The 26,898-nt window shown below is 35.2% G+C and overlaps 1 protein-coding gene across 16 annotated transcripts in view; it reads right to left on the reverse strand.

The window, feature by feature from the left end:
• Positions 1-1,098: 1,098 nt before the first annotated feature.
• Positions 1,099-26,898, reverse strand: part of LOC112158156 (mucin-3A) — a 44,128-nt gene continuing 18,328 nt past the window's right edge. For 5 of the 16 annotated variants that reach the window (XM_036210567.1, XM_036210563.1, XM_036210566.1 and 2 more), the window contains 46 exons: positions 26,818-26,880; positions 26,545-26,697; positions 25,939-26,109; positions 25,697-25,741; positions 25,419-25,481; positions 25,167-25,322; positions 24,900-25,070; positions 24,654-24,698; positions 24,310-24,372; positions 24,031-24,186; positions 23,770-23,940; positions 23,406-23,453; positions 22,787-22,846; positions 22,638-22,700; positions 22,128-22,280; positions 21,851-22,021; positions 20,622-20,669; positions 19,868-19,930; positions 19,571-19,633; positions 19,342-19,404; positions 19,078-19,233; positions 18,815-18,985; positions 18,443-18,490; positions 18,234-18,293; positions 18,075-18,137; positions 17,781-17,843; positions 17,483-17,545; positions 17,204-17,266; positions 16,976-17,035; positions 16,634-16,789; positions 15,808-15,978; positions 13,912-13,953; positions 10,593-13,757; positions 9,248-9,354; positions 8,881-8,939; positions 8,662-8,798; positions 8,315-8,545; positions 7,949-8,161; positions 7,713-7,862; positions 7,478-7,644; positions 5,471-5,635; positions 3,879-5,381; positions 3,749-3,790; positions 3,265-3,318; positions 1,730-1,787; positions 1,099-1,655 (listed from right to left, as the gene is read on the reverse strand). In XM_036210567.1, coding sequence (XP_036066460.1) covers positions 1,582-1,655; positions 1,730-1,787; positions 3,265-3,318; positions 3,749-3,790; positions 3,879-5,381; positions 5,471-5,635; positions 7,478-7,644; positions 7,713-7,862; positions 7,949-8,161; positions 8,315-8,545; positions 8,662-8,798; positions 8,881-8,939; positions 9,248-9,354; positions 10,593-13,757; positions 13,912-13,953; positions 15,808-15,978; positions 16,634-16,789; positions 16,976-17,035; positions 17,204-17,266; positions 17,483-17,545; positions 17,781-17,843; positions 18,075-18,137; positions 18,234-18,293; positions 18,443-18,490; positions 18,815-18,985; positions 19,078-19,233; positions 19,342-19,404; positions 19,571-19,633; positions 19,868-19,930; positions 20,622-20,669; positions 21,851-22,021; positions 22,128-22,280; positions 22,638-22,700; positions 22,787-22,846; positions 23,406-23,453; positions 23,770-23,940; positions 24,031-24,186; positions 24,310-24,372; positions 24,654-24,698; positions 24,900-25,070; positions 25,167-25,322; positions 25,419-25,481; positions 25,697-25,741; positions 25,939-26,109; positions 26,545-26,697; positions 26,818-26,880 — 9,230 coding nt within the window. In that variant the 3' untranslated portion in view covers positions 1,099-1,581. The remainder of the gene's footprint in view (positions 1,656-1,729; positions 1,788-3,264; positions 3,319-3,748; positions 3,791-3,878; positions 5,382-5,470; positions 5,636-7,477; positions 7,645-7,712; positions 7,863-7,948; positions 8,162-8,314; positions 8,546-8,661; positions 8,799-8,880; positions 8,940-9,247; positions 9,355-10,592; positions 13,758-13,911; positions 13,954-15,807; positions 15,979-16,633; positions 16,790-16,975; positions 17,036-17,203; positions 17,267-17,482; positions 17,546-17,780; positions 17,844-18,074; positions 18,138-18,233; positions 18,294-18,442; positions 18,491-18,814; positions 18,986-19,077; positions 19,234-19,341; positions 19,405-19,570; positions 19,634-19,867; positions 19,931-20,621; positions 20,670-21,850; positions 22,022-22,127; positions 22,281-22,637; positions 22,701-22,786; positions 22,847-23,405; positions 23,454-23,769; positions 23,941-24,030; positions 24,187-24,309; positions 24,373-24,653; positions 24,699-24,899; positions 25,071-25,166; positions 25,323-25,418; positions 25,482-25,696; positions 25,742-25,938; positions 26,110-26,544; positions 26,698-26,817; positions 26,881-26,898) is intronic. The other 11 variants (XM_036210565.1, XM_036210564.1, XM_036210561.1 and 8 more) reach the window with 11 other exon arrangements.

Raw genomic sequence — 26,898 nt, forward strand, 5'->3', positions numbered from 1 at the left:
CTGGTGGTGAAGATTCAAACGCAGGAGATCGTGCTTGGTGGCAGAAACTCAAAATATTGAATAAACTAAAACATGACAGAAAAACATGGAGAACCATAACAGGAGCAGAACAGAACAGATGACCTGACAAGAAAAATCTGAATACCAGGTGTTTTAATAGACTGAGGGTAATTAACTGAAAATAAGACAGCTGTAAATCTTGACAAGCTTGAAACTGATAAGACTGAGGGACGATTCAAAACAGAACATGACCAAAAACCATAACATAATTGCCAAAAAACAAAACCAAAGTCCACAATCTTCACAGTAACCCTCCCCAAAGAGCAGATCCCAGATTCCCAAAAATACCACAGTTGGCAGGAGAGGACATGGATGAACAGTAAAAGCACACAGCACACAAGCAATATCTTTAAAATGGCCCAATGCAAACCAGTTGGATGTACTGTGACATCATTGACATTCATATTTGACCCTGTTCAACCTCATACTAATCCAGGAAGACAAATGTTTTGAAAAGTGTTGCAATTGTGATTTTTTTTTTTTTAAGTTTATAATAATACTTTATTCATGTACAAGATCAAACTTGTCATATGCAATGACGTTTTAATGAATGGGAACTTTTAGGTCATTTTAAAGCCTATTCCTGGATTTAAGTTTTATAAAAATAATGGAAGAAATGCACAGTATGTTATGTCTCCATCTTCTTCCAAAATATTGTCATCTAAGATCATTAGACATATATTTCCTACCCTATTTTGCGTATTAGTTACAGTATTTAAAGCCATAGTTGATTTAGTTAAAACGTTTTGACGTGGCTTTTAAAACTAAGTTTTGAGTCTATTTTTATTTATTTTTTTAGTGTTCAGTAACAAACAAACAAGATCCAAATTTGCATTAAGTAATAGTAAAATAATTTTAAAAAGTATTACACAATGTCTTCTCCACTTTTGCATTTGTAGTGTGACTCTAAGGAATACCTTCAAATATTGCATAACCACTGAGAAAAATTTCCACCTGATCACCTGGAGTTTACCCCGGAGAGGCAGCCTGGAGACCGAAAGGCTCAAAAGTCATTTACACCTTTAATAGTAGAGGCAAGGTAAATGATCAAATCAAAACAGATCAGTAACAAGCTTAAATTATTACATTTAAACAGTAGTGAGTAGTTTGAAGATTTTTATTTTTTACATACATCTTTGAATTATTTAATTTTTTCTGGTTTCACAGTCATAATAAAAGTTGAAAAACAATGCATTGTCACTTCATCCTAAACATAACACTTCTTTTCAAATGTCTTCATTTTTACATTTTTTTTAATTTTCATGAATGTAGCATTGACACAACTTTCTCTGAGTCTATTATATATTTTCTTGGAATATATTATTTTTGAGAAAGAAGAATAAAAGAAGTTAAAAGTCTTAAAATGAACAAAAAAGTTCTTCACAGTATTGCACAAAATTTCACATGAAAAATTTTCTTCACTCTATTTAATTTCCATGTCTCATTTAGACTTAAAAACAAAATACATATAGCAATTAAGGCACATTTTCTTGTTGTTTGCATACATATTGCTGCAGTGATTTAGATCATGCTGTATGACTCTGAGGAACTGTTGGTGTTGCCGCTGTTTCTGGGTTGGGAAACCTGGTAAACATCTGTAAGGAAAAAAAACACACATAAGGAATTGAGATCAATAATAAGGAAACATTTTGAGGGAAAAATAACCCACTTCTTCCACGGAGACGGCTCACCAATCCACCGAAAGAAGATGTGCCTGCACTTGTGCTCTAAAAAAAACAAAACATAGTAAATTCAAGTCAAAAAGCTTTCAGTTGGGGTCCAAACTTTTCTTCTAGTTTTTTGTCTTGTCAGCTCATGCTACAACATTTTTTTAAATTAACCTACTTATTTACACTGTTGACCACTGAAATGTTGATCACAAGAACTTTTATTCCCCATTGACAGTTTTTAATAAATGCTTTTATTTTGAAGGCCTGCTTCTGATTTCTGCTGCCACACAATCTTCCTCAATTGCTCAGAAGGAAAAGAAGGCAAAGAATGTAGCTGTGTAAAATGATGTAATTACATATGTCTGTTAAATTTAAGTTATGAGTTTAGAAAGGATTCCACATTCATTTAGTAATGCTATATTTTTATTAAATATAGTGAATAAAGCTAGAGTTTTTCTTCGTTCTCAAACACGAGTGGCTAAAAGACCAGATGACTGAAACATTGTTGCCAACTCTTCAGTAAGAATAACAGCTATTGGCTTTCATTGCCTAACTAGTGAGGAGTTTACTTGCATAGAACATTTAAGGGGAAAAAAGGACAACATTTTGGTTAAAACAAAAAAGCGAGTTAAAACAATCAGTTATATTCTTAACTACAAATTCAGTTATATTTAGCTTTTTGTTCAAATTTACGATAAAATTGGCGATCATTTTTCACTTCCAAACCTAAAAACATGAACAATATTTAAACTTCTTGTGAATACCAAGCAATTTAGCTTGGTTTTCCAGTGTTTTATGTTTCCTTGAATTTCCCTGAGGACCTCCAAAGGGATTAATAAAGCATTTTCTATTTCTATTTCAAAATGTACCCCTGTTAAGTCAAACCAGATCAATAATCATTTACAGACTCAATCCGATGAAATCTAAATACGTTTTTACTGGTTACCATGACCTAGTGGTATTTTTCTGATGATGGAGGACATAGATGAAGAAAATTTAGTTTAAAACTGCATTTCTGAGCAGTTCTTTGTTCAAATCGGGGTGTATGCCAACAGGAAGAAAAGCCTCAGATATGATAAATAAACTATTTCGGCTGTTGGGTCTAGAAAAACATCAATTTTTCGTTGTACTTCTTTAATATATTATTCAGAAAATATCAAGATTGACCGGATTTGAAAAAGTTGTCATGCTTGTGACAATTGTTGTTGCAACTCACAGCTCAGTTTAGTCTTGATACTCTTCGGGTCAGTGCTGAAAATATTAATTAACCCTAATTGATCCCATTATTGACTTATCTAATCATGGTTTTGTTTTTTTTAACTATATATTTGTGACATTTTGGACAAATTATTAACTCTCAGATGCTTTTCCAAGACAAATATTTTGTCATCATCTATCCTATAAAATAAATATTTAATTTCTAAAAAAGGATAAAAATTAAACAAATAGAAACAGCTTTATAATGTAGCAATTCCCCCACACATGCTTAAAACATACAACTGGATATAACATATATAATATTTTAAGAACTTACTCCTGTCGAATTTGAGTTGGTGGAAGGCATTCTGCTTGAGAGAAGTGCGCGAATCTGTGTAAAAACAGTTTGACGTATTTAGCAATGTTATCCAAAACTTTAAAAAACACAACAAAATGAACATTTGATAAACTTCTGGTATAGTCCAAGGGAAAATTCAACTTGTTATTGACTGAAGTTAAATCGGAAAATAAATACAATTTTAAAGATTTTGGAAAATGATTTTGAAAGATGGGTCTTGAATTCAAATCAAACCCCCCTATGCATTGCACAACTTAAAAAGCACTTTACATTAAAAAAAAACATACACAAGTATTACATTAACAACCCTATCCACCATTGAAATGGGCAAAAATCAATAATTTTATATCTCTACAATGATTTATTAGAGTAAAATTGATTAAAATAAAAATGTTAGCTTTACTATTGGAAGCAACATTTTGATTGTTTTCCCCCTCCAGAGCCCTATTCTAAGCCAACATACCTTTGAATCAAACAATGTGCCAAACACTAGAATGAAGAAACCCTGTGGAGAGTGGAACACGTCTTAAATAATAGTGTTGAAAAACGTTTGTTCAAAAAAGTTTACCTTGAATCTTCAAATGTATAAATACCTGCAGGGAGTTAAAGAAGGCAAAGGCTATGTGGATGCCTAGGTCTTTTGGTGAAACCATGGTTCCAATCCCCAGGGCCCAAGTCAGTCCAAACAAAGGTGTCAGGATGGCCAGACATCTTATAATGACCACAAAACTGTTCTTTTCATCCGGCTGGACGGTGTTTCCTGAAGATCTTCTCATCATTTTGCATAAAACTACAATTACAACAATGATGTTGATCACGACTATAACCAGGGCTGGAATGACCAAGGACAGAAGAGCTTTAGACTCAGTCCAGTTAAGCCAACATATGTAATTCTTCCTGATGTATGTTTGACTCGGTGCTGTTGCAGCAACAGTGGTAACAGCGATGATCAGAGGGCAACCATAGCCCACAACAAAGCCAATTGCTATCATGATGGACTTTGACATGTGGGAGAAAACCATCACTGTCCTGTAGAAGAGCAGAAGGCCTGATACGAGCATCCAGAAGAACAGAGCAAGGTAGAAGAAGTGCATGAAGAATGTCACTGCAGTGCACTGTCCAATCAAACCTTTGAAGTCTCCATCTGTGTTATTAATAGCCTTCTGTGAGTAAGAGGCTGCAATGATGAAACAAATGTCTGCAATCAGCAGAGACAAGGCTGTGTTAACAATGGAAATGTGACGCATCAAGGCAGTGGTGTTTTTGGTGACGGCTCTCCACACATATCCCTCAATTATGAGACATATGACTAAGCTTGCCAGAGAGATTGCAACTCCAATGTAGGTGATTATGTCCAAAATGAAACCCGCTGCAGTGATAGTAGCTCCTTGCCCTCCCCCTGAACCACCTGGGCTAGAACCACCAGAGCCTGAGCCAGATCCTGGTGGTTTATTGACAAAAAGAGAGATGTCAGTTGACATTAGAACAGAGAAGGATGTGAGGTGGCTGCAGTTGCAGATTACTGTGTCATTCTCTCTGGACACAAACTTGCATCCTTCATCGTCCCAAGCACCGAAGTTCTCTAAAAGCGTGAAATTCCAAAAGACACACTGTGTTTCCTTGGTCAGATTTTCATTAAGGGCTATGAATTTAAAATTGACACTTGGAACAGTTTGATTTACTTGAACAAGAACCACAGCTGCATTAATTGCAAGATTTGCGTTGTTTGCACTAGTTGTTTCGTTACTGGTGCCATTAAAGAGATTTAAGTCAAAGGATGAGTTTCGAGCTGGCATGACATTATTGAAGGTGTTCAGAATAATGATAGTCATGAAAGTATTATTGTTGAAAACACCATCACTGTCTTGGATTTCTATGGAAACTGTGGAGTTTGAAGGTTTAAACTCCGTGGCGTTTGTTCGGATGAGATGAATTCGCTCAGTCGAGACATCAGCCGTTCCACTCAAGGCTTGTGAGAGTGTCTCCAGTGAACCCAGTAATCTTGAAGCGGCGTTGTCATTTCTATCTTTATTTAGAGTTTCCCAGGACTGTTTTACACTATCATCTGTGAGGACATCAATGGTCTGTAGAACATTCTGTAAATTAGACATTTCATTGTTACAGCACTACTCCATTAAACATTTGTGGTGTCATAATTGCAGTTAACGAAAAAATTGGATTTTACCGTAATGATCTCCGTAGTGACAAATGTTGAAACATTTGCGATGGTCTTTACAATGTCAACAATAGTAGATACACTCTTAGACGATTTTGCAATTTCAGTTTTATTATCCTTTACAGTCTTTTTGAGATCATTTGAAAAAGTCTCTACTTTTTCTGGCACCAGGTCCTAAAGAAACAAGAAAGAAACCAGAATTTACCATCAAACCACATGCATGTAAAATTAACACCCATCTCCTGGTTTTTCAAAAAGATGACCTCCAGAAAATCTTCCAAATCTATTTCAAAAGCACCACTGGTGAGTTGCTGGTAGAGAAAGACCAAAGCTTTGAGGAGCTGATCAGGTTTTTTTCTGTCAGTTAATGGTCTGTCCAGTTTTGGAGAAGGTTCTCTTAGATGTCTGTACAGTTGTGGAGGTGGTTCTGTATGGAATTATTTTCCTGCAGACTCCACACTCTTCCATTGTATTATCAATTCAATTCAAAGTAGTCCCATATTTTGCTTCTTTTTCTAGAGTCTCTCTAAGCATTTCTCCCATATCTGCATTTTCTTTACACATAAGTGCAAAACTTTATCAAAATTCTAAAAATGTCGAAAGAAATATAATTTTGCAATGACACTGTTTCTATTAAATCATAATTATGTGAATAAAAACAAACCAACTCATGCGATAAGTCATTAAAAACACAACGATGGATGAGAACATTGTTTTGATTTGATTCTCTAAAGGGACTATTAGGTGACATCACAGCAGTGTCGCTCGTGCAGCTCAGCTAGTCCATCGACAGTCGCAGATGCACGTGAGAAACCTGTTCAGTTTTAAAATATTAACCATTCTAACAAGTAAGCAGCTGGACCTTTTTTTCTGTTAAGTTTCTGTCACAGCACTAGTGCTCATTATCATCTGTCAAAGGAGACGTCTGCGTCATATTCAGGCTGCAAGCTGCAAAAACGTGGCTCTAAGGATGAAGTGATTTTGAGAAAATCTTGGTTGGTGATTTTATGAAGGAACAATTCCATATGACACGCAATTTATAATGAGCTGGGATGCTGGAGGACCTCTTGCGACGCCTGCTGTGCTGCGCTCAGGTCAGCCACTTCCAACAAAGAGGTGCATTTAAATCGTAAAAGTCTTTCTACAGCTGTTTTGTGAAAAACGTCAATTTCAAGACCACTCAAAAACTATCTCCTTCAGGCGCAAAACTTTTTTTCTGATAAATGTGAGTTTTTTGGGTTTTTTTTTTCAAAATTGGGGTGTTTCTATTAATCAAATTTATTACAAATCCAACTTGTGCAATTTCAAAGTTAATGGAAACGCAGCTAAACTTGGTTTAAGTTGTCCTGCAGCTCCACATGTGACTGAGCGCTCCACAACCGTGTGCAATCAGCGCCCCCACCCTCCGCTCTGCCGTGCAATGACTATTCGCGCACATCTTGAAAAGAAAAAAGACAGAGAGCGCTAAAGACAGTTAATAAAAAAGAGCATGCCTCCTGGAAAGGAGTCAGCAATAAAATAGTCATGGAAATTGGTCAAAGTTGCAGTGAAGTTGCTGTGGAAATGTAAAGTTGCAGGGTGTCCAAAATCACGGAGTTTGCTTGACTATGTGTTACTAGTTGCAATTGCAATATTGCGAAATCCTACAGGGTTTGGGTATTGCAGAGGTAAAGTTTTAACTCTAAACTTTTACCATGACTTCTTTTGATGACTTGAACGTTAAGCTTCATGGCTTTACTTGCCTAATTACTTTAAACATGTTTGTTTGGCCTTGTATTAACTATAAAAAGACTTTTATAAAAATATAATGCAATAGCAATTCTAAAACATCTTTACGTATTTCACTTTAGCAAGTTTAAAGGATGTGCAAGAACCCATCCAAATGTAAAAGTGTCCTATAAATTTGTATATTTTAAAACTCTTTTTTTTTGCAGATAAAATGTAAGAAAGCACTAGTGGAAAGTATGCATTCATTTCAAATGCCACTTTTATCATTGTAACTGAAAAATGACCTACCGCAGACTCAGTAAGTAAGTCTTTAATTACAGGGAGAATGCAGTTGTCTGTTATGACTATCCAGGATCCTGCTTTACATTGTGCTGTCTTGGTTCCTCCAGGACACACAATTGTTGAAGTGGCACCTTCTTGTCCCTGCCCATATATGTTGCTTGTACAAGTAGGAGCTTAAGACATGAACAGTTGTTTAGTTACTGACAGTAAAACAGCAAACAAATTTATTGCCAACATTTACCTCCAGTGAAGAAATTCAGCGTTGTTGTTTTTTCATACCCATTGTATCCATCAACTTTACATTTGAATGTTATTGGTTGTGGGTTAGAACTGCAGCTGGGTATTGTGTATTCATACTTGACACAGTATTTTTCATTAGAGGTTGTAGGCTCTAAAGTTATATACATGTATGAAATTGGAAGCAGTCTTATCCATTATCTTATTAGTGAATTTTCATCAACTTAAAATCGTACTTACCTAATATTTGTACTTCTGTTGGAGGATTAACCAAAGAGGCAACATAGTTGGATTGAACACAACAATCAAGTGATACCTTTGTGCTCGTCTTGCACTCAACACTTAATTTTGGCGTCATCTCCAGAAGAGGGGCTGCTTTAATATCATCTCTTTTAACAGTTATATTTTGATAAAAGTCAGAGTTTGTTCCACTGAGGATACATTCATAAAGGCCTGTAATAAAATACAGAAGACAGTGTTTGGATTTTGGAAGTATCAACCCTTATTTATTACCTTATTAAAACATTATTCTTTACAATTCCATCAACTTTGCTCGGACACCTAAATGGTAATGCAAAAATAAAGATAAAAATAGAGTTTGCTTACCAGCATCTTTATTGATGAGATTGTTTACTGTAAGTACTGAGGTGTTGCTGACAATAGTAAAGGTTTGACGAGTCCCTGATAAAATTTTTATACCGTCAGCTTTCCACTGAGCACTTTTAATATTGCCCACAATGGCAAGTAGATCACCGTCAGGAGGGCCACATTGCAGCTCCATTGTTTTACCAGTTAGGATGGGAGGAGTATATGTAATGTATGTAATGTTCCTGGAACCTTCAGATATAAATACATTGCTGTTATGAGTTTTTTTTTTTCCTTTATTGTACATTTCCTACATTCTTATAGGTAAAAAAAAGAAAAAAAAGATAAACCAGTCACACTTTCCTTACTTTTATACAGCGCAGTAGACTTCAGTACAGGAGCAATAGACTTTAAAGTGTTTGTGAGATTTTTGTTTGCTTGAGTAATTTGTGTTGCAGAACCCTCTGCAGTCGAAATGACAAAATCTGCAATAACACTTCCCCTCCTATAAAATGAAAACAGAAAAGAATGGCATTCTATTTGTGTTGTTTAAGATCTTAAGAGTTTAATTTAGGAAATGTACATACCTGAATCCTGTCACAATGACTCTAACAAACCCGGTGATGGTCTCGTATTGCCTTTGTAGCTGTGACATTAAAGTTCAAGAAAACAACAATGTGATCAACTTTTAGTCTAAGTTGGTATCTAGTAACTATAGCACTTTTCATACATAAAACTAACACAAGACAGCACAGAGAATATCATGCGTTCAAAGATAAAAAATATACATATAATATATACAGTTTCACATAATAATTCATAGTGAAATTAATACAGTTTATATCAAAACAGACATGGAATAATTATTTAAAAGATTAAAAACAACCAATAGAAAAAATCCGCGTGAATTCATGAAAATATTTAAAGTTATATTTATTTACTTAATGTACTTACCTCTGTAGAAATTTTGTCTTCTAGACTTTTGTATTCAGCACTTGACTTATCGTTGAACGCGTCTTTGAACTCCATGTCAAATGTGACCGACACTTCAATGTCAATTGCTGTTTTGTGCATTAAATGAAAAGTAATATTATTTTCACAGGTAAACATTAAAAAAAAAAAAAAAACATTTTAGAAAGTTCACAAAACCTGATATGATTAGTCTGTTTACACATGTGAAATATAAGCAGTAATCCAAAGAATGAAAAATGTGTTGAAGTGGTAAATGTAAACACTGAGGCAGGATGAGCAGATTAGGTTGATGCACAGGTGAAGTCACTCCCACCTGGCCACCTATGAAAATGGGGCTGAGCTGGCCCTGCCTAATCATTTTGTTGAGACTGCCTCTCTTTCCAAGTTTCTGCTCTTCTCAAAGAAGGGATTGTGGAACGAGCACATCGCTCCCTGCCCCTTCCTTCGAGAGCTGTTCAGTATGTGTGCAGCGCGTGTTTCTTTGCCCTGCTGCCTGTCTTTCTGGTTTACCTCCATGGGTTTTTGATGTGGAACCCTCTGCTGCTTAATGCGGTCTTGTTGACCATGTTGGGACTAATCGCAGATGCTTCATGTGTCTCTCCCATGTTCTCCATCTCACCGCTGGGTAAGCCCCTGAGGAGCAGCATACCCAACCCAGCTCTCCCCATGCAGCTGATCACATGAATGCGTATGTAGTCCTGGGATTTGTGGCCCTTTGGGACTCAGGTAAAGTCTACTTCAACTTTTAGTCCTGCTTAAAAGAGCTGATAACCCACATTGTTTTAAATTGGTTAATTGTTGGTTTTACTGGGTCTTTGTGTCAACTAAGGGGCTTTTGTGTGTGTTTTTTTGTTTTGTTTAAGAGCTGCCTGCAACAGTGACTACTTAGGTTCCCTCTTTTTGTTGCGCTGTTTTCCCCTGAGCTGGATACTGTCCATTGTCGGTATTTGCATGTGAGTGGGGTGTTTTGATTTATTTTATTTATTTATCTAATAACTATCTCTCTGTTTGCAGATGGGCTGTAGGCCCCTAGTGGTTTTATCCCTGGTGTGTTTTAATGTTTTGTTTCTTAACAAAATATTTATAATCTTTTCAAATTTGGAACCATGTCTCCGCCTGGTTTGAGTTCCATTTTGAGTGTGTGCCTTAATTGCTTGTGTTGACACAATACATTTACAAACATTGTATAAAGAAGTGTTTTTGTGCATGTAATCTTAATGCATCTACTTTAATGTAAAAAAAAATACCTTTTTCATTTCACTGAAATTTCACTGAAATTTTGACAATTTGTAAACCATCTGAAAGTGATTAAATAACACTCTGCTACCTGTGATGCCAGCAGAGGCAGTTGTCGTAGTTGTTGTTTTGGCTGTCGTGGTAGCCTTGGTGGTCGTGGTGGTAGTTGTGGTAGCCTTAGTAGTGGTGGTGGTAGTCGTGGTAGCCTTGGCGGTGGTGGTAGTCGTGGTAGCCTTGGCTGTGATGGTAGTCGTGGTAGCCTTGGCTGTGATGGTAGTCATGGTAGCCTTGTCAGTGATGGTAGTCATGGTAGCCTTGGTAGGGGTGGTAGTCGTTGTAGCCTTGGCGGTGGTGGTAGTCGTGGTAGCCTTGGCTGTGGTGGTAGTCATGGTAGCCTTGTCAGTGGTGGTAGTCATGGTAGCCTTGGTAGTGGTGGTAGTAGGTTTGGTGGTAGTAGTTGTTGTAGGTTTGGTGGTGGTAGTTGTAGTGATTGTTTTTGTAGTGTTATTAGTAAGATTAGTGGTCTTAGTAGGTGTTGTTGAAGCAGTAGTAGAAGTAGTAGATGTAGTAATAGTTGTTATAGGGAAATTTTTAGTAGTTGGAGTAGTTATTAGTACAGAAGTAGTCACTGTTGTTATATTAGCAGCTGTGGAAAGTTTAGTTGTAGTTTTAGCAGTAGTTGCTTTAGTGATAGGAGGGATAACTGTTTTAATTGTAGTAGAAAGTGCAGTAGTTATTTCTGTAGAAATTGCAAATGTTGGGATTGTGGTTGTAGTGGGAATAACTGCTGTGGTTGGCACTTTGGCAGAAGTGACAAATGTGGAGGGAAAAATCACAGTTTTATTGATTGTAGTGGGACCAAAAGTTGATTCTTCTGTTGTGGTAGGAATATATGTGGAAATTGCCATTGTTATTTTTTTGATTGTGGTAGGAGTAACTGTAGAAACTGCAGTAGTTGTTTCTTCATTTGTGGTAGGAATCACTGTGGGAGCTGCAGTTGTTGGTCTAGCAGTGGTTAGGATAAGTGTGGAAGCTGCAGTACTTGGTCCCACAGTTGTAAGAAAAACTGTGGAAACTGCAGTAGTTGTTTCTTCATTTGTGGTAGGAATCACTGTGGTAAATAGTGAACTATAGGTTTTTGTTGTAGAAATTAAAGTAGTGGCTGCAGTACTTGGCTTCTCAGTTGTAAGAAAAACTGTGGAAGCTGCATTAGATGTCACTTTAATTGTAGTAGGAATAAAAGTTGTAAGTGGTAAAGTTTGGGTATCTGGGGTTGAAAAAGACGTGGAAACTGCTGTAGTTGTTTCTTCATTTGTGGAAGGAATTACTGTGGAAGCTGCAATTGTTGGTCTAGCGGTGGTTGGAATAAGTGTGGTAGCAGCAGTACTTGGTTTCTCAGTTGTAAGAAAAACGGTGGAACCTCCATAAGTTGTCGCTTCAATTGTAGGAGAAATAAATGGGGTAAGTGTTGAAGTATGGGCTTCTGGGGTGGAAAAAAATGTGGAAACTGCAGTAGTTGTTTCTTCATTTATGGTAGGAATTACTGTGGAAGCTGCAGTTGTTGGTCTAGCAGTGGTTGGGATAAGTGTGGTTGCTGCAGTACTTGGCTTCTCAGTTGTAAGAAAAACTGTGGAAGCTGCATTAGATGTCACTTTAATTGTAGTAGGAATAAAAGTTGTAAGTGGTAAGGTTTGGGTATCTGGGGTTGAAAAAGACGTGGAAACTGCTGTAGTTGTTTCTTCATTTGTGGTAGGAATTATTGTGGAACCTGTAGTTGTTGGTCTAGCAGTGGTTAGGATACGTGTGGTAGCTGCAGTACTTGGTTCCTCAGTTGTAAGAAAAACTGTGGTAACCGCAATAGTTGTATCTTCAATTGTGGTAGGAATCATTGTGGAAGCTACAGTTAATGGTCTAGCTGTGGTTGGCATAAGGGTAGTAAATGGTAAAGTTTGGGTTTCAGTTGTAAAAATTAAAGTGGTAGCTGCAGTACTTGGTTCCTCAGTTGTAGGAAAAACTGTGGAAACTGCAATAGTTGTATCTTCAATCGTGGTAGGAATCATTGTAGAAGCTACAGTTGTTGGTCTAGCTGTGGTTGGCATAAGGGTAGTAAATGGTAAAGTTTGGGTTTCAGTTGTAGAAATTAAAGTGGTAGCTGCAGTACTTGGTTCCTCAGTTGTAGGAAAAACTGTGGAAACTGCAATAGTTGTATCTTCAATCGTGGTAGGAATCATTGTAGAAGCTACAGTTGTTGGTCTAGCTGTGGTTGGCAAAAGGGTAGTAAATGGTGAAGTTTGGGTTTCAGTTGTAGAAGTTAAAGTGGTAACTGCAGTACTTGGTTCCTCAGTTGTAGAAAAAACTGTGGAAAGTGCATTAGTTGTGGCTTCAATCGTGGTAGGAATCATTGTAGAAGCTACAGTTGTTGGTCTAGCTATGGTTGGCAAAAGGGTAGTAAATGGTGAAGTTTGGGTTTCAGTTGTAGAAGTTAAAGTGATAATTGCAGTACTTGGTTCCTCAGTTGTAGAAAAAACTGTGGAAAGTGCATTAGTTGTGGCTTCAATCGTGGTAGGAATCATGGTAGAAGCTACAGTTGTTGGTCTAGCTGTGGTTGTAGAAGTTAAAGTGGTAACTGCAGTACTTGGTTCCTCAGTTGTAAGAAAAACTGTGGAAATTGCATTAGTTGTAGCTTCAATTGTAGTAGGAATCATTGTGGCAAGTGGTGAAGTTTGGGTTTCTGTTGTAGAAGTAAAAGTGGAAGCTTCGGCAGTGGTAGTCATACCTTTTGAAACTGCTTTTGTTGTTGTTTCAGTTCTGATAGGAAAATCCATGGTAACTGAAGAAGTTTGTGTTTTGGTTGTAGAAGGAGTCACTGTGGATCTTGCAGTTGTTTCTTCAGTTGGGGTGGAAACTACCGTGGAGACTGGAGTAGTTGGTTGTTCATTCGTTGTATGAATAACTGTGGAAACTAGAGTAGTTGGTTCTTCAGTTGTAGTAGAAATAACTGTGGAAACTGCAGTAGTTGTCTCCATTATCGTGGGGGACACTGTGGACATCATAGTAGTTGTATCATCCCTTGTCGTAAGCGTAACTGTGGAACTTGCAGTCGTTGGGTCTTCGGTTGTGGTATAGATTAATGTGGAAACTCCTGTAGTAGGGGATATGATGGGAGGTGTTGAACTGTTAGTTGTTTCTGTGGTGTTGACTGATGTCATGCTATTATCTCCAGTGGTTTTGAAGCTTTGGCTTGTCCAAGCTGTTGCTGAAAATGCAGAAGTTAGAAACAATTTTAATGAGTTTGGATTAACCTTTAAAGTACACATGTCAATTTTTTACTTTATAAATGCAACATTTTACTTGAAAAATAATGTTGAAATCAATTATAGTTATTTTAACAAAGGGATAGTTTCTCTTACATGTTGATGGAGTTGTTGTTTCAACTAGACAGGCAGTAAGGTCTGAAAAAAGAGAAAAAATAGAATTAAAAGTAATCAGTCTACCAACCATCTATCCCTTTTTGGTGCTCAATCAAATGAGAGAACTATTCCCTTCAGCATGTCTTAGGTGGAACATGAAAGATGTAATTTCAAAGGCATCTAGAAAGAAAAGTTTGTGTGGCACCTCAGTTGTCTTCTTCTCATGTGGAAAACTAGCAGCTTTATCTAGAGTTTTCCACTGTTGATCAAGCTCCTCACTCTATCTCTAAGATAGTCTAACTTGATTTCTCAGACCCTATTACTGCAAAAGTTATATCTAAATTCTTGAAGATATCAAATGTCGTTCTTGCCTTGGACTCTGGGCAAAAGCTTTTTAACTGACTTGCTACCACATTTACATTAATAATCATGGCCTCTGAGGCTCTCATTTGCTCTAAAATCAGCAAATAACCCCATTGGTCTTGAAAGTTACAGATCATCTGGCACATAACACCACCAGGGACATGGGTTGCACACCTTCACTTTACATACAAAACTAATGTACCAAATAAGTAAAATCCCTTTGAACTCTCAATGTATGCCATACAACTGGTATACAGTTCCACAACTGGGTCATAAACTGCACTGATCTACCTAAAACTACTCTCTGATTGAGACTTTAAGTCATCCTTTAACCTTGTAGACACACCATCACTGCTGGTCTTCAAAGCCACAGACACTGTCTTTGCCACACAATCTCACAAAAATGTATTAGCCAACACTGCCCAGATCCACCAGATACATAAGGTACTCAAGGTGAACCAAAAACCTGTTTATCAGTCTTTTTGACTACCTCTATGACTATTTCACATCTAAGTTTTCATTCGTAGTCACAGGTATCACAACAAGATTAATATGGTTCTTAAAGTACTTCTTGAAATCCTTCCTGGCCATTTTTTTTTCTTTCTACAACTGCACATTCTGCAACTTGCATTAACTGAGATACCCGTCAGCTGCTTGAGGACTCCCTAAATGTGACTTGAGGTATTATAACTACATTGGTGGAAGACATTCCCCACTCCGATTTAGTGTCTCAAGCCCCCTTTGACACCAGATAGAAGTTTCCCTTCTTACCTGCCTACTCACCCACCTAATCATCCGTCACAAATGTGACAGTGGTGGAGTCTAAGCTGTCACATACATTTGGACATTAAAGTCCAAAATGATCTTGGAAGCAGGCCAAACTACCTAACCAGTACCACTCAATCTATTTGCACAAGTTAAGTTCCTATCCATTTCATGTACCTGTTGCTAGAGGCTGTCTAAAAATTGGAGTGTTGAGGTACCACCCAAATGTAACAGCAGAAGCCCCTTCTGATTCTTTCTGCAGATGGTTTCTATCAAAAATGCCTTGCCATACATCTTTTATTTAGCTGTGCCAAAAAAAGAATATTCTTTTTGGTCAAGTGTTGTGTTAGAAAGCTTGGTAACAAGGAGCTTGTCAGCAAGCCTTGATTTTGAATACCCAGTGACATAAGTCTGGACACCATAGTATTTTCTAGTGGAGTCTACTATATTATGTTGTATCTGGGGATTCTAAATTTTTTTTACTCTAATTTGTCTATAAGGAGATTTTTCCACTAACGTTTGCTTCACCTTTGATATTTTTCCTAACTAATAACCAAAGACTACATCTCTATAAATGTATTAATGCATTTGCATTAAAAGTTAAATTAAAACAAAGTAATTTCAGTCCAAATCACAAACAGCATGGAAAGTTACAGATAATTAAAACTTCTGTCACTTTTGTTTAAAGAAAAAATGCAGCTTCCACACTTATTGTAAATTTTGTTAACAATACATTTTGCAATTTGTTCTTTAAGTTTAAACTCTTACTGAGTTGATCCCGAGGCTGGCAGAAGTCTCCATCAGGAGGAATGGCATTGACGCATCCACATGAGTTTTCAGAGATCTGGTCACATGCTCCATACATCTGACACTGGTCACATGACCAATGATAGTGATCCTCACATTTGCACTGGTAACCACCACTGACTGGAGAACAAACTGTAGACAAATGTGGAAAACAAATTTGATCACATAACAGTTCTTTTATGATACTGATCATTTTTATATAGAATTTTACAAATATATGAATCTCAACACATTCTTAAAGTCAAAATGATTTGAAAATTAGACTTGTGGCAGTTTTTGAACCACAAAGTGGTGACAGTGTAGCCAGAGAGCAGGAGTTCATTTTTAAAACAGTTTTCTTATTCTTTTCTTATTATGATAGTGTCACACTAAAAATTAAGCAAATTAAATTTAAATTTGCAAATCAGATTTGAAAATGCAGCAGGTAAAAAAAAAGTCCAAAAAGGATATGAAAGAAAAATATATCAAAATATATATATATATATACAAAAAACAACAAAACCCCCCAAAATTTGTTTACTGATCAATTAAGAATTTCAATGACTTATTTATCATTTCAGAACATTTATCAATTTATTTGTTAACTGGTTGATATATATTATTTATCAGCCAGATAACAAAACAAATGATAATTTCTGTTATAAAGTACAATTCACAAAGTGGAACAACACAATACTTTGCAAAACAATTTGTTTACTTGGAAATTAATTGTTGAATTTGTCACTTTTTCAAAAATTAATCTAAAAGCTGTATTAGAGGGAACTCCTGGTCCTTCGTACAGTCCTACCTGTAGAAATGTTGGCCCAACTTATCCGTATGAGTCTGCTGATGCTGGGTAGGTATGTGATGTTTCCCAGAATGCTCCTCAGCTTATCTATTACTGTAATTTCTGTGGTGTTCAGCTCAACAGAAACCCGGTAGTTATAAACAGGTAGAGGGAGCTCTAAAGGGTGACATTCAAGATAAGTTTAAATTATTTTATATATATCCTCCATCATGAGAAAAATGCTGCAAGAACATGTTAACAACACCAAAAACATGATATTCACTGATGTGGGTCTTTAAAGCTACACACTGTAAAAATAATAATGTACACAAGTACATAATAATGATTTATTCTTCCAGTTACCTGTCGTAGGTGTGGTCACATCTGCTCTAGTTGTGAATAATTTAGTGGTAACAGGAGAATCTAGACATGCACAGAAAAATATGACATTAAAAACTAAATATGTTAATGAAAATTTTAATTCATAATTAACTTTAGGATTTGAACAAAAATAAAAATATAATCAAGTTTAATGGAAATGTTGCACTTTTAACAAGTATCAAGTAAATAGAGATTTATTCATCCAGTTACCTGTCGTAGGTGTGGTCAAATCTGCTTTAGTTGTAAATAATTTAGTGGTAACGGAAGGAGAACCTAAAGATATCAGTATAACAGAAATATTTATGACAATAAAAAGGTAAATACATTATTTACACTGTTTTAATTGTAACAATTAGATCAGAGCAAATGTGACTTTAGTAAACATAAATATAAAAAAAACTAATTGAATACGAATTTAGGTGTTTATGGAAACATATTACATTAATATGAATTTGAAGTAAAATTAGATGGTTTTAACCTTTTAGTTACCTGTCATAATTGTGGTCACATCTGGCACTGTTGTAAATATCTCTGTGGTGACAGAAGGAGAATCTGAAGAGATAATAAATAAGAAATTTAAGTGTAAAATGTTTAATGAAGCTGAAAACTAACTTCAGGATGAGAACACATGCCACTTTTGTCAAGTTGAACACAAATATATAAAATCAGAAGACTCAAAAAAAGAAGCCAGAAAATTTTTAAGCTAACACATTCAGATGTTTATGGAAATTTGTTACATTTGTACACAATTGAAAACAATTAAGATGGTTTTAATCCTTTAAATAACCTGTCATAGTTGTCGTCACTTGCTGTGCAGTCGTAAATGCTTCAGTGGTCATGGAAGGAGAAACTAGAGATATAAATGACAAAAAGAAAATAAAACATTACAGTAAAACTGTACTAAGCTCTTTATTGCAAAGTAACTTCAGGATTAATTAAATGCCACTTTTGTCAAGTTGAACACATCTTATAGAAAGGAGAAAATCTAGAAAAACATGTCAGAACAATTTAAAGCCAACACAATATGTTACATTTGTACACAATTGAAATAAATTAAGATAGTTTTAGCTGTTCAAATAACCTGTCATAGTTGTGGTCACTTGCTGTGCAGTCGTAAATGCTTCAGTGGTCACAGAAGGAGAAACTAGAGACATAAATGACAAAGAAAATAAAAAAAGGCATTACAGTAAAACTGTACTTATTAATAATGCAGTTTTTTTTCCCCAAGTTTTTACATTACCTGTAATAGTTGTTACGTCTACTGTAGTTGTAATAATTTCAGTGGAAACTGAAGGCAAATCTGAAAAGATGAAATGTTTAAAACTTTGTCTTAAATCTGATTTTTAGTCGCAGATGATACAGTTTTCTCCTAAATGTAAATGACAGACTTGAAAAAGAAAATATGTAATATGTAATATGATCATTATCATTATTTTCATTGTGACTTACATGTTGTTAATGGAATAGGAGTTGGAGTAGGTGGACAAACTGTGAAGTCTGAAAAAAGAAAATAGTAAAATTAACAACACATTTTTAAGCTTAAAGTAATTTAGGTTGAGTTTGAATGAGTATTTATATTTGTAATAATAATAAAAATGCAAACATTGCTACGGAGCCTATTGGAAGGACAGGAAATTAAGTCTATTCTTTGCAGATTATCAAAAAAAAACCGTTTTGCCATGTTATTTGTTTTTGCAAAAACGGGTTTTTTATGAATACTGACTACAATACGAACATTTTGGTCCAAAGTTGTCCAAAGCTTTTTAGATTGATGAAAAATATATATCTTGTGTCATTGCATAAAAAATGTATCTTTCTTACTGTTTTGATACAGACTCTGGCAGAAGTTTCCATCAGAAGGAATGGCTTTGACACATCCACATGAGTCTTCAGAGATCTGGTCACATGCTCCATACATCTGACACTGGTCACATGACCACTGATACTGATCCTCACATCTGCACTGGTAACCATCACTGACTGGAGAACACACTGCAGATAAATGTGACAAAATCACAAAAAACATTTAAAGTAGGGCTTTAAATTCTGTATTGTTAGCCTTCTAATTCTATCAATAGTTTTACCTGTAGAAATGTTGGCATAATTGATTTGTGTTTGGCTGTTGATGCTGAGGGGGTAACTGATGTTTTCTAGAACGCTCCTCAACTTATTTATTACTATCACATCTGTGGTGTTCAGCTCAACAGAAAGGACATATTTATAAAGAGGAGGAGGTTCTGCTAAAGGAAATAAACACATTATTATCATGTAGCTCATGTATTTCTCAAAACCTTAATACATATATATGTATTAATTTCTAGGATTTTCAAAATTTGTGTTTCAGTTACCTGTCATGGTTGTGGTCACATCTACTGTAGTGGTATCTACTTTAGTGGTAACAGAGGGAGAATCTAAAAACACAAATACAGTGAAAGACATTACAAACAGTACAAATACAAATGAAGCTGTTTTTTTTTTTTTTTTTGTTTTTTTGCAACTTCAAGATTAGAACAAAGATTAAAAAAACACAATCAATTTTTAATAGAAACATTTATAAAAATGTATTCTTGTAGCTACCTGTTGTAGGCGTGGTCACCTCTACCGTAGTTGTAAGTATTTCAGTGGTAACAGTAGGAGATTCTAAAAATATCAGTGTGACAAACATATGCATTGCATTAAACAGGTAAACATATCATTTAAACTTTTTAATATTAAGTCAGTTTAACATCAGAAAAAAAGTAACTTTTTTAGGTGAAAATCTAAAAAAAAAAGTAAAAAAAAAGACTAATTGAAGACACATTCAAGAGTTTATAGAATCATGTTATATTTGTAGGAATTTAAAGTACATGTTGATGGTTTTAACCCTTCAATTACCTGTTACAGTTGTGGTCACATCTGGCACAGTTGTAATTATCTCAGTCGTGACAGAAGGAGAAGCTGAAGAGATAAAAAAAACGAAGACTTTATAGTAAAAATTACCTTTTTAATGACGCTGTTTATCAAAAAGTAAATTTAGGAGTAGAGGAAAAGTCACTTTTGATAAATTGAACAAAAACATTTAAAAAGAAAAAAACCTAGAAGAAGGCGTCAAAACAATTTAAAGCCAAGAGATTCAGATGTTGATGGAAATATGTTATATTTGTATACACTTTTAATTCCAGTAACCTGTTATAGTTATGGTCACATGTTGTTCAGTTGTAAATATTTCAGTGGTCATAGAAGTAGAAACTAAAGACATAAATAAAAAAATTAAAAAAAAAACAGTAAAACTGAACATATCAATGTTTTTCCTCGCCATCATTGTCATTTCTACTGTAGTTGTAAATATTTCAGTAGAAACTGAAGGTGAATCTGTAGTGTTGAAACACGCTGGCATAAAAAACAAATCTAATTGTGATTTTTTTTTTTTAGGTCAGAGACAAGTTAAACAACATGATCAGTTTAAATACTGGAAGTCAAAAGACCATGACGATGAATACTTTCTGCTAAATGTAAAGACAAAATAAATGTATCAATTACGGAAGTTAAAATATTCCAACCCTAGACAATCATATAAAACCAACTTGTAGATGTTTACATGTAGATACAGAATACTGTGATTATTTTAATTATGTTCATTGTGACTTACATGTTAATAATGGATCAGGAGTTGGAGTTGGTGCACAAACTGTGAAGTCTGAAAAAAGAAAACAGTAAAATTACCAAAAAATTCCTAAGCGTTAAGTCTGCATGAGTTATTTATATTTGTAAAAACAATAATAATAAAGACATTTTTGTCCAACGCGGCCAGAAGCTTTTTGTATTTACGGAAAATACATCTAGTGGAGATCAAAAGTTTGGGCACCCCAGGTAAGATGTTATATTATGGTGCATAAAGAACCCAAGAAAAGATTAAAAAAATCCTCTAAAGGTATCAGATTACATATAAGACATTCTTTTAATATCAAAAAAGTCATTATTTCCATCCTTTCCGCTTTCAAAATTAAAGAAAACAAAAATAATGACATGAAAAAGTTTGGGCACTCTGCAAAATGTATAGTATGCACGACCCTCTTTGGAAAAGCTGAGACCTGACAGTGTCATGGATTGTTCACAATTGTTCTAATGTCGAGAGATACTTGTACAAATATGGTCTTCATGGAAGAGTCATCAGCAGAAAAACTCCTCTATGTGCTCTCCACAAAATTCAACACTTCAAGTTTGCAAATGAACAAAAAAAACAAGCCTGATGCATTTTGGCAAACAAGTTCTGTGGACCGACCAGGTTAAAATGGAACTTTTTGGTCGCAATGGGCAAAGGGACGTTTGGAGATAAAAGGGTACAGAGATTAATAAAAAGAACCTCCGTCCCACTGTTAAGCACGGGGTAGGATCAATCATGCTTTGGGCTTGTATAGCAGTCAGCGGCACAGGAAACATTTCCCCTGTAGAAGGAAGAATGGATTCCACAACATTTCAGCAAAATTTGGACTCTAACTTGACGGGATCTGTGAAAAAGTTGAGGAGAGAATGGCTTCTACAAATGGATAATGATCTTAAACACCTCAAAATGTCTAACATTAAGAGGCATACACTGAAAGTTTTGCAGTAGCCTTCCCAATCACATGACCCAAAATTTTGCAAACACCATTATTTTTGTTTTCTGTTATTTTGAAAGGGGAAAAGGTGTAAATAAAGCCATTTTTTTTACATATTAAAATAATGTCTCATCTGTAAACTGATTAAGATTCAAGGATTTTTCAATCTTTCATTGGGTTCTTTATGCAAAATAAAATCACATTTTACTTGGGGTACCCAAACCTTCAACCCCCAATGTATATCTACTTCCATTTGCATAAGAAAATCTATCTTTCTTACTGTTTTGATTCAGACTCTGGCAGAAGTTTCCATCAGAAGGAATGGCTTTGATACATCCACATGAATTTTCAGAGATCTGGTCACATGCTCCATACATCTGACACTGGTCACATGACCACTTATACTGATCCTCACATCTGCACTGGTAACCATCACTGACTGGAGAACAAACTGCAGACAAAATTGAAAAAATCACAAAAAACATTTAAAGTAGGGCATTAATTTGGATATAAAACTCTCTGTATTGTTAACCTTCTAACTCTGTCATTCGCTTTACCTGTAGAAATGTTGGCATAATTGATTCGTGTTTGGCTGGTAATGCTGAGGGGGTAACTGATGTTTTCCAGAACCCTCCTCAACTTATCTATTACTATCACATCTGTGGTGTTCAGCTCAACAGATAGGACATATTTATAAAGAGGTGGAGGTTCTGTTGAAATAAGAAAAAAACCATAAAAATCAATATCATGCGACTGCAGTATTTCTGAAAATCTGGAATATTTGTGGTCACATCTGGCACATTTTTAAATATCTCAGTGGTAATAAAATAAGTATCTGAAGAGATACAAATGTAAAGAAAAACTTTACATTAAAATTTAAGTTTTTAATGAAGCTCTTTAGTGAAAAGTAACTTCAGGATTAGTATAAATGTCACTTTTGTCAAGTTGAACACAAATCTAAAAAAAAGGAGAAAATCTAGAAAAAGATGCCAGAACAATTTAAATCCAACGCATTCAGATATTTTTGGAAATATGTTACATTTGATAGTTTTAACTGTTTAAATAACCTGTCATAGCTGTGGTCCCATCTTGTGCGGTTGTAAATGTTTCAGTGGTCACAGAAGAAGAAGCTAAAGACATAAATAAACAAAAAAAAAAGTTTAACACTAACACTAAATATATTGATGATGCCGTTTTTTTCATGTTTTTCCATTACCTGTAATAGTTGTCACATCTACAGTAGTTGTAAATATTTCAGTGGAAACTGGAGGTGAATCTGAAAAGATTAAGAATTTTAACAATACAACAGATTTATTTGGGACTTTTTTTGAGTCATAGATGAAAAATGGTGTATACTTGTATAGCGCTTTCTACCCTCCTTCGAGGGCCCAAAGCGCTTCACAGTCACAGACCCATTCACCCATTCACGCACACATTCATACACTGGTGGTGGCTCCGCTGCCGAACACTGGCGCCAACCTCCCACCAGAGGCAATCCGGGGGTTCAGTGCCTTGCCCAAGGACACTTCGACACATGGGCGGGCAAGGCGGAGTCGAACCCGCTCACTTCTGATCAGGAGTCGACCGCCCTACCACTGCACCACGGCCGCCCCAGATGACTTAAACTGTATGACCAGTATACATATTGCTACTAATGTTCTGTATGTTAAAGATGAATACTTCTAGAAAGGCATAAAGAAATACTAATTATGGAACATAAAAACCCTACAAATTATTTAAATACTTGTAAAGAATCCTATTAATACAAGCTTGATTATGTTTTCATGTAGTTACACAGTAATATTATGATTATTATTATTTTCATTGTGACTTACATGTTGTTAAAGGACTAGGAGTTGGAGTAAGTGGACAGACTGTGAAGTCTGAAAAAAGAAAACAGTTAAATTAACAACACATTTTTAAGCTTCAAGTTATTTAGGTTTAATCTGAATGAGTAATTTATATTTCTGCACATAATAATACAAACATTAATACAGAACGTATAGGAATGACAGACAAATACCTCTATTCTGTGCTGCTTATAAAAATAACCCTTGCCATGTTAGTTCATTATTGAAAAAGAGGTTTTGTATGAACAAAATTACCATAGGAACATAATTGTCCAAAGCTGGCCGAAGCTTTTTATATTGATGGAAAATACATATGTATCGTTTGCATTAGAAACTTTAACTTTCTTACTGTGTTGATCCACAGACTGGCAGAAGTTTCCATCAGAAGGAATGGCTTTGATACATCCACATGAGTCTTCAGAGATCTGGTCACATGCTCCATACATCTGACACTGGTCACATGACCACTGATACTGATCCTCACATCTGCACTGGTAACCATCACTCACTGGAGAACAAACTGCAGGCAAATCACAAAACATTTAAAGTAGGGCTTTACATTTTGGATACAAAATTCTCTGTATTATTAACCTTCTAACTCTGTCATTACCTGTAGAAATGTTGGCATAATTGATTCGTGTTTGGCTGTTGATGCTGAGGGGGTAACTGATGTTTTCCAGAACGCTCCTCAACTTATTTATTACTATCACATCTGTGGTGTTCAGCTCAACAGATAGAAAATATCTATAAAGAGGTGGAGGTTCTGCTGGTAGAAATACATATAAATGTTAGAATTATAGAACAACTGCATTTCTGAAGATCCAAGAGTTCTATTCTTATTAGTTAAGTATATTTTGTGTCCGTCTGTGTGTGTGAGTGCTTCAGTTACCTGTCATGGTTGTGGTCACATCTGCCGTAGTTGTAAATAATGCAGTAGGAGTTGGAGAATAATCTAAAGAGAGAAAATATGTAAAGACAACAAATTAATAATGTGACGTTTTTGTCAAGTAACACGCAAATTACAATATATAAGTTTTAATGCTGAAGTTTGTTTTGCTATGTGCAGAAGACTGCTTTCTGCTAAATTTAAGTGAAAATCAGATAGAAATAATTAGCGAGCATTGAAATTAAAATCCTACAACTTCTCCCAATTAAAAAAGAGAATCATATTATGACCAGCCTTATGTTGTTACAGAGTAATATCATTATTGTCATTATTTCATGTTCACTTACATGTTGATATTGTACTAGGAATTGCTGATGGACAAAGTGTGAAGTCTGAAAAAAAGAAAACAGTCAAATTGACAGCAAATATGCTAAAGCAGTTTGTGTTGGGCTTAAAATAGGCATTGATCAATATCATCATTTCTCCATGTTTGTCCAAAACCGTCAAAAGCTATGTTTATACATTCAGTATGTTATCACTAAATAAAAAAAATTACGTTAATTTAGCAAATAAATCACATTTAAACATCTTACTGTTTTGATCAACCGACTGGCAGAAGTTTCCATCAGAAGGAATGGCTTTGATACATCCACATGAGTCTTCAGAGATCTGGTCACATGCTCCATACATCTGACACTGGTCACATGACCACTGATACTGATCCTCACATCTGCACTGGTAACCATCACTGACTGGAGAACACACTGCAGGCAAATCACAAAAACATTTAAAGTAGGGCTTTAAATTTGGATATAAAATTATTTGTTTTGTTAACCTTCTTATTGTGTCACTAGTATTACCTGTAGAAATGTTGGCATAATTGATTCGTGTTTGTCTGTTGATGCTGAGGGGGTAACTGATGTTTTCCAGAATGCTCCTCAACTTATTTATTACTATCACATCTGTAGTGTTCAGCTCAACAGAAAGGAAATACTTATAAAGAGGTGGAGGTTCTGCTGAAAGAAATATAAATATAAATGTTAATACTGTACTTCTGAAAATCAAAGAGTTTTAGTTTCTTTCTTGTTTTTTCATGTGTATGCTTCAGTTACCTGTCGTAAGTGTGGTCACATCTGCTGTTGTTGTAAATAATTCAGTGGGAGTTGAAGAGGAATCTAAACAGATAAAACATGAAAAGACAATCACAAATTCATATTATGACATGTTTTCAAGTAGCAGGCAAATTAAAATACATGATAAGTTTTATTGCTGTAGTTTATTTTGCTGTGTGCAGAAGAATAATTTCTACTAAATTTAAAGAAAAAAAACTAACAATGTTTAAGTTGTTACAGAGTTATATGATTATTATCATTATATTATAGCGACTTACATGTTAATACTGTAGTAGGAGTTGTTGTTGGACAAAGTGTAAAGTCTAAAAAAAAAGGAAACAGTTAAATTGCTGGCAAATATTTGGCTGAAGCACTTCATATTAGGCTTTAAAAAGGTTTTGTATTGATATCATTATATCTCCATCTCTGTCCAAAACTGTTCATAAAATCCAGTATGGCACAATTACATTTTTAAAAAGCATGTTAATTTAGCAAGATAAATCAAATTTAAATATCTTACTGTGTTGATCCACAGACTGGCAGAAGTTTCCATCTGAGGGAATGGCTTTGATACATCCACATGAGTCTTCAGAGATCTGGTCACATGCTCCATACATCTGACACTGGTCACATGACCACTGATACTGATCCTCACATCTGCACTGGTAACCATCACTGAGTGGAGAACAAACTGTAGAGAACTAGGTTAGTCATTTGATTAGTATTTGGAAAGACTCATATACCCAGAATTATTTAGTGAAATATAACAGTTTTGTTATTTTCGCCATTGTTGGGGGGTAAAAAACAGCCTCTCTTTGAAGATTTGATAACTTCTTTGCAGTTAAAGTTATTTCAAAAAAAGGAGACAATCTGGACTTTCAAAACATTTTAAAAGTTAAAATGTTTTAAATATTAAGTTTAATGAAAGGAAAAACAAAAGGAATATAAAATAATAAACCCAGATGATCTTTATTTAAACATTCTTTTCTATAATCCAAAAATGAGGAAGTAGAAAGCAAATGTTTTTCAATCTTAACACTGTTTTGAATTTCCTGGTTATCATTAATTATTAAATTATGTTTATGAAAAACATTTAAGAAGATTCTGTTTGTGTCATTAGTTTTACCTGTAGAAATGTTGGCACGATTGATCTGTGTTTGGCTGTTGATGCTGAATGGGTAAACAATGTTTCCCAGAATGCTCCTCAACGTGTTTAGTGCTGTCAGTGCTGTGGTGTTGAGCTCAACAGAAATAAGGTATCTATAAGCAGGTGGAGGTTCTGTGGAAAAAGATTTAAAGATGGTTAGATAATGGATTAGAAACATGGAGCAGTTTATGAGGATGATACATTAAAATTTAAACTCTTGAGTAAAAAAGCAATCTTTCATCCTTCAGTTACCTGTCATAGTTGTGGTCACATCAGGCATAGTTGTTAATATTTCAGTGGATGCAGAAGGAGAAACTAGAGACATGCAAAAAA

This window comes from Oryzias melastigma, linkage group LG24 (genome assembly GCF_002922805.2).
Source record: "Oryzias melastigma strain HK-1 linkage group LG24, ASM292280v2, whole genome shotgun sequence".
NCBI lineage: Eukaryota > Metazoa > Chordata > Actinopteri > Beloniformes > Adrianichthyidae > Oryzias > Oryzias melastigma.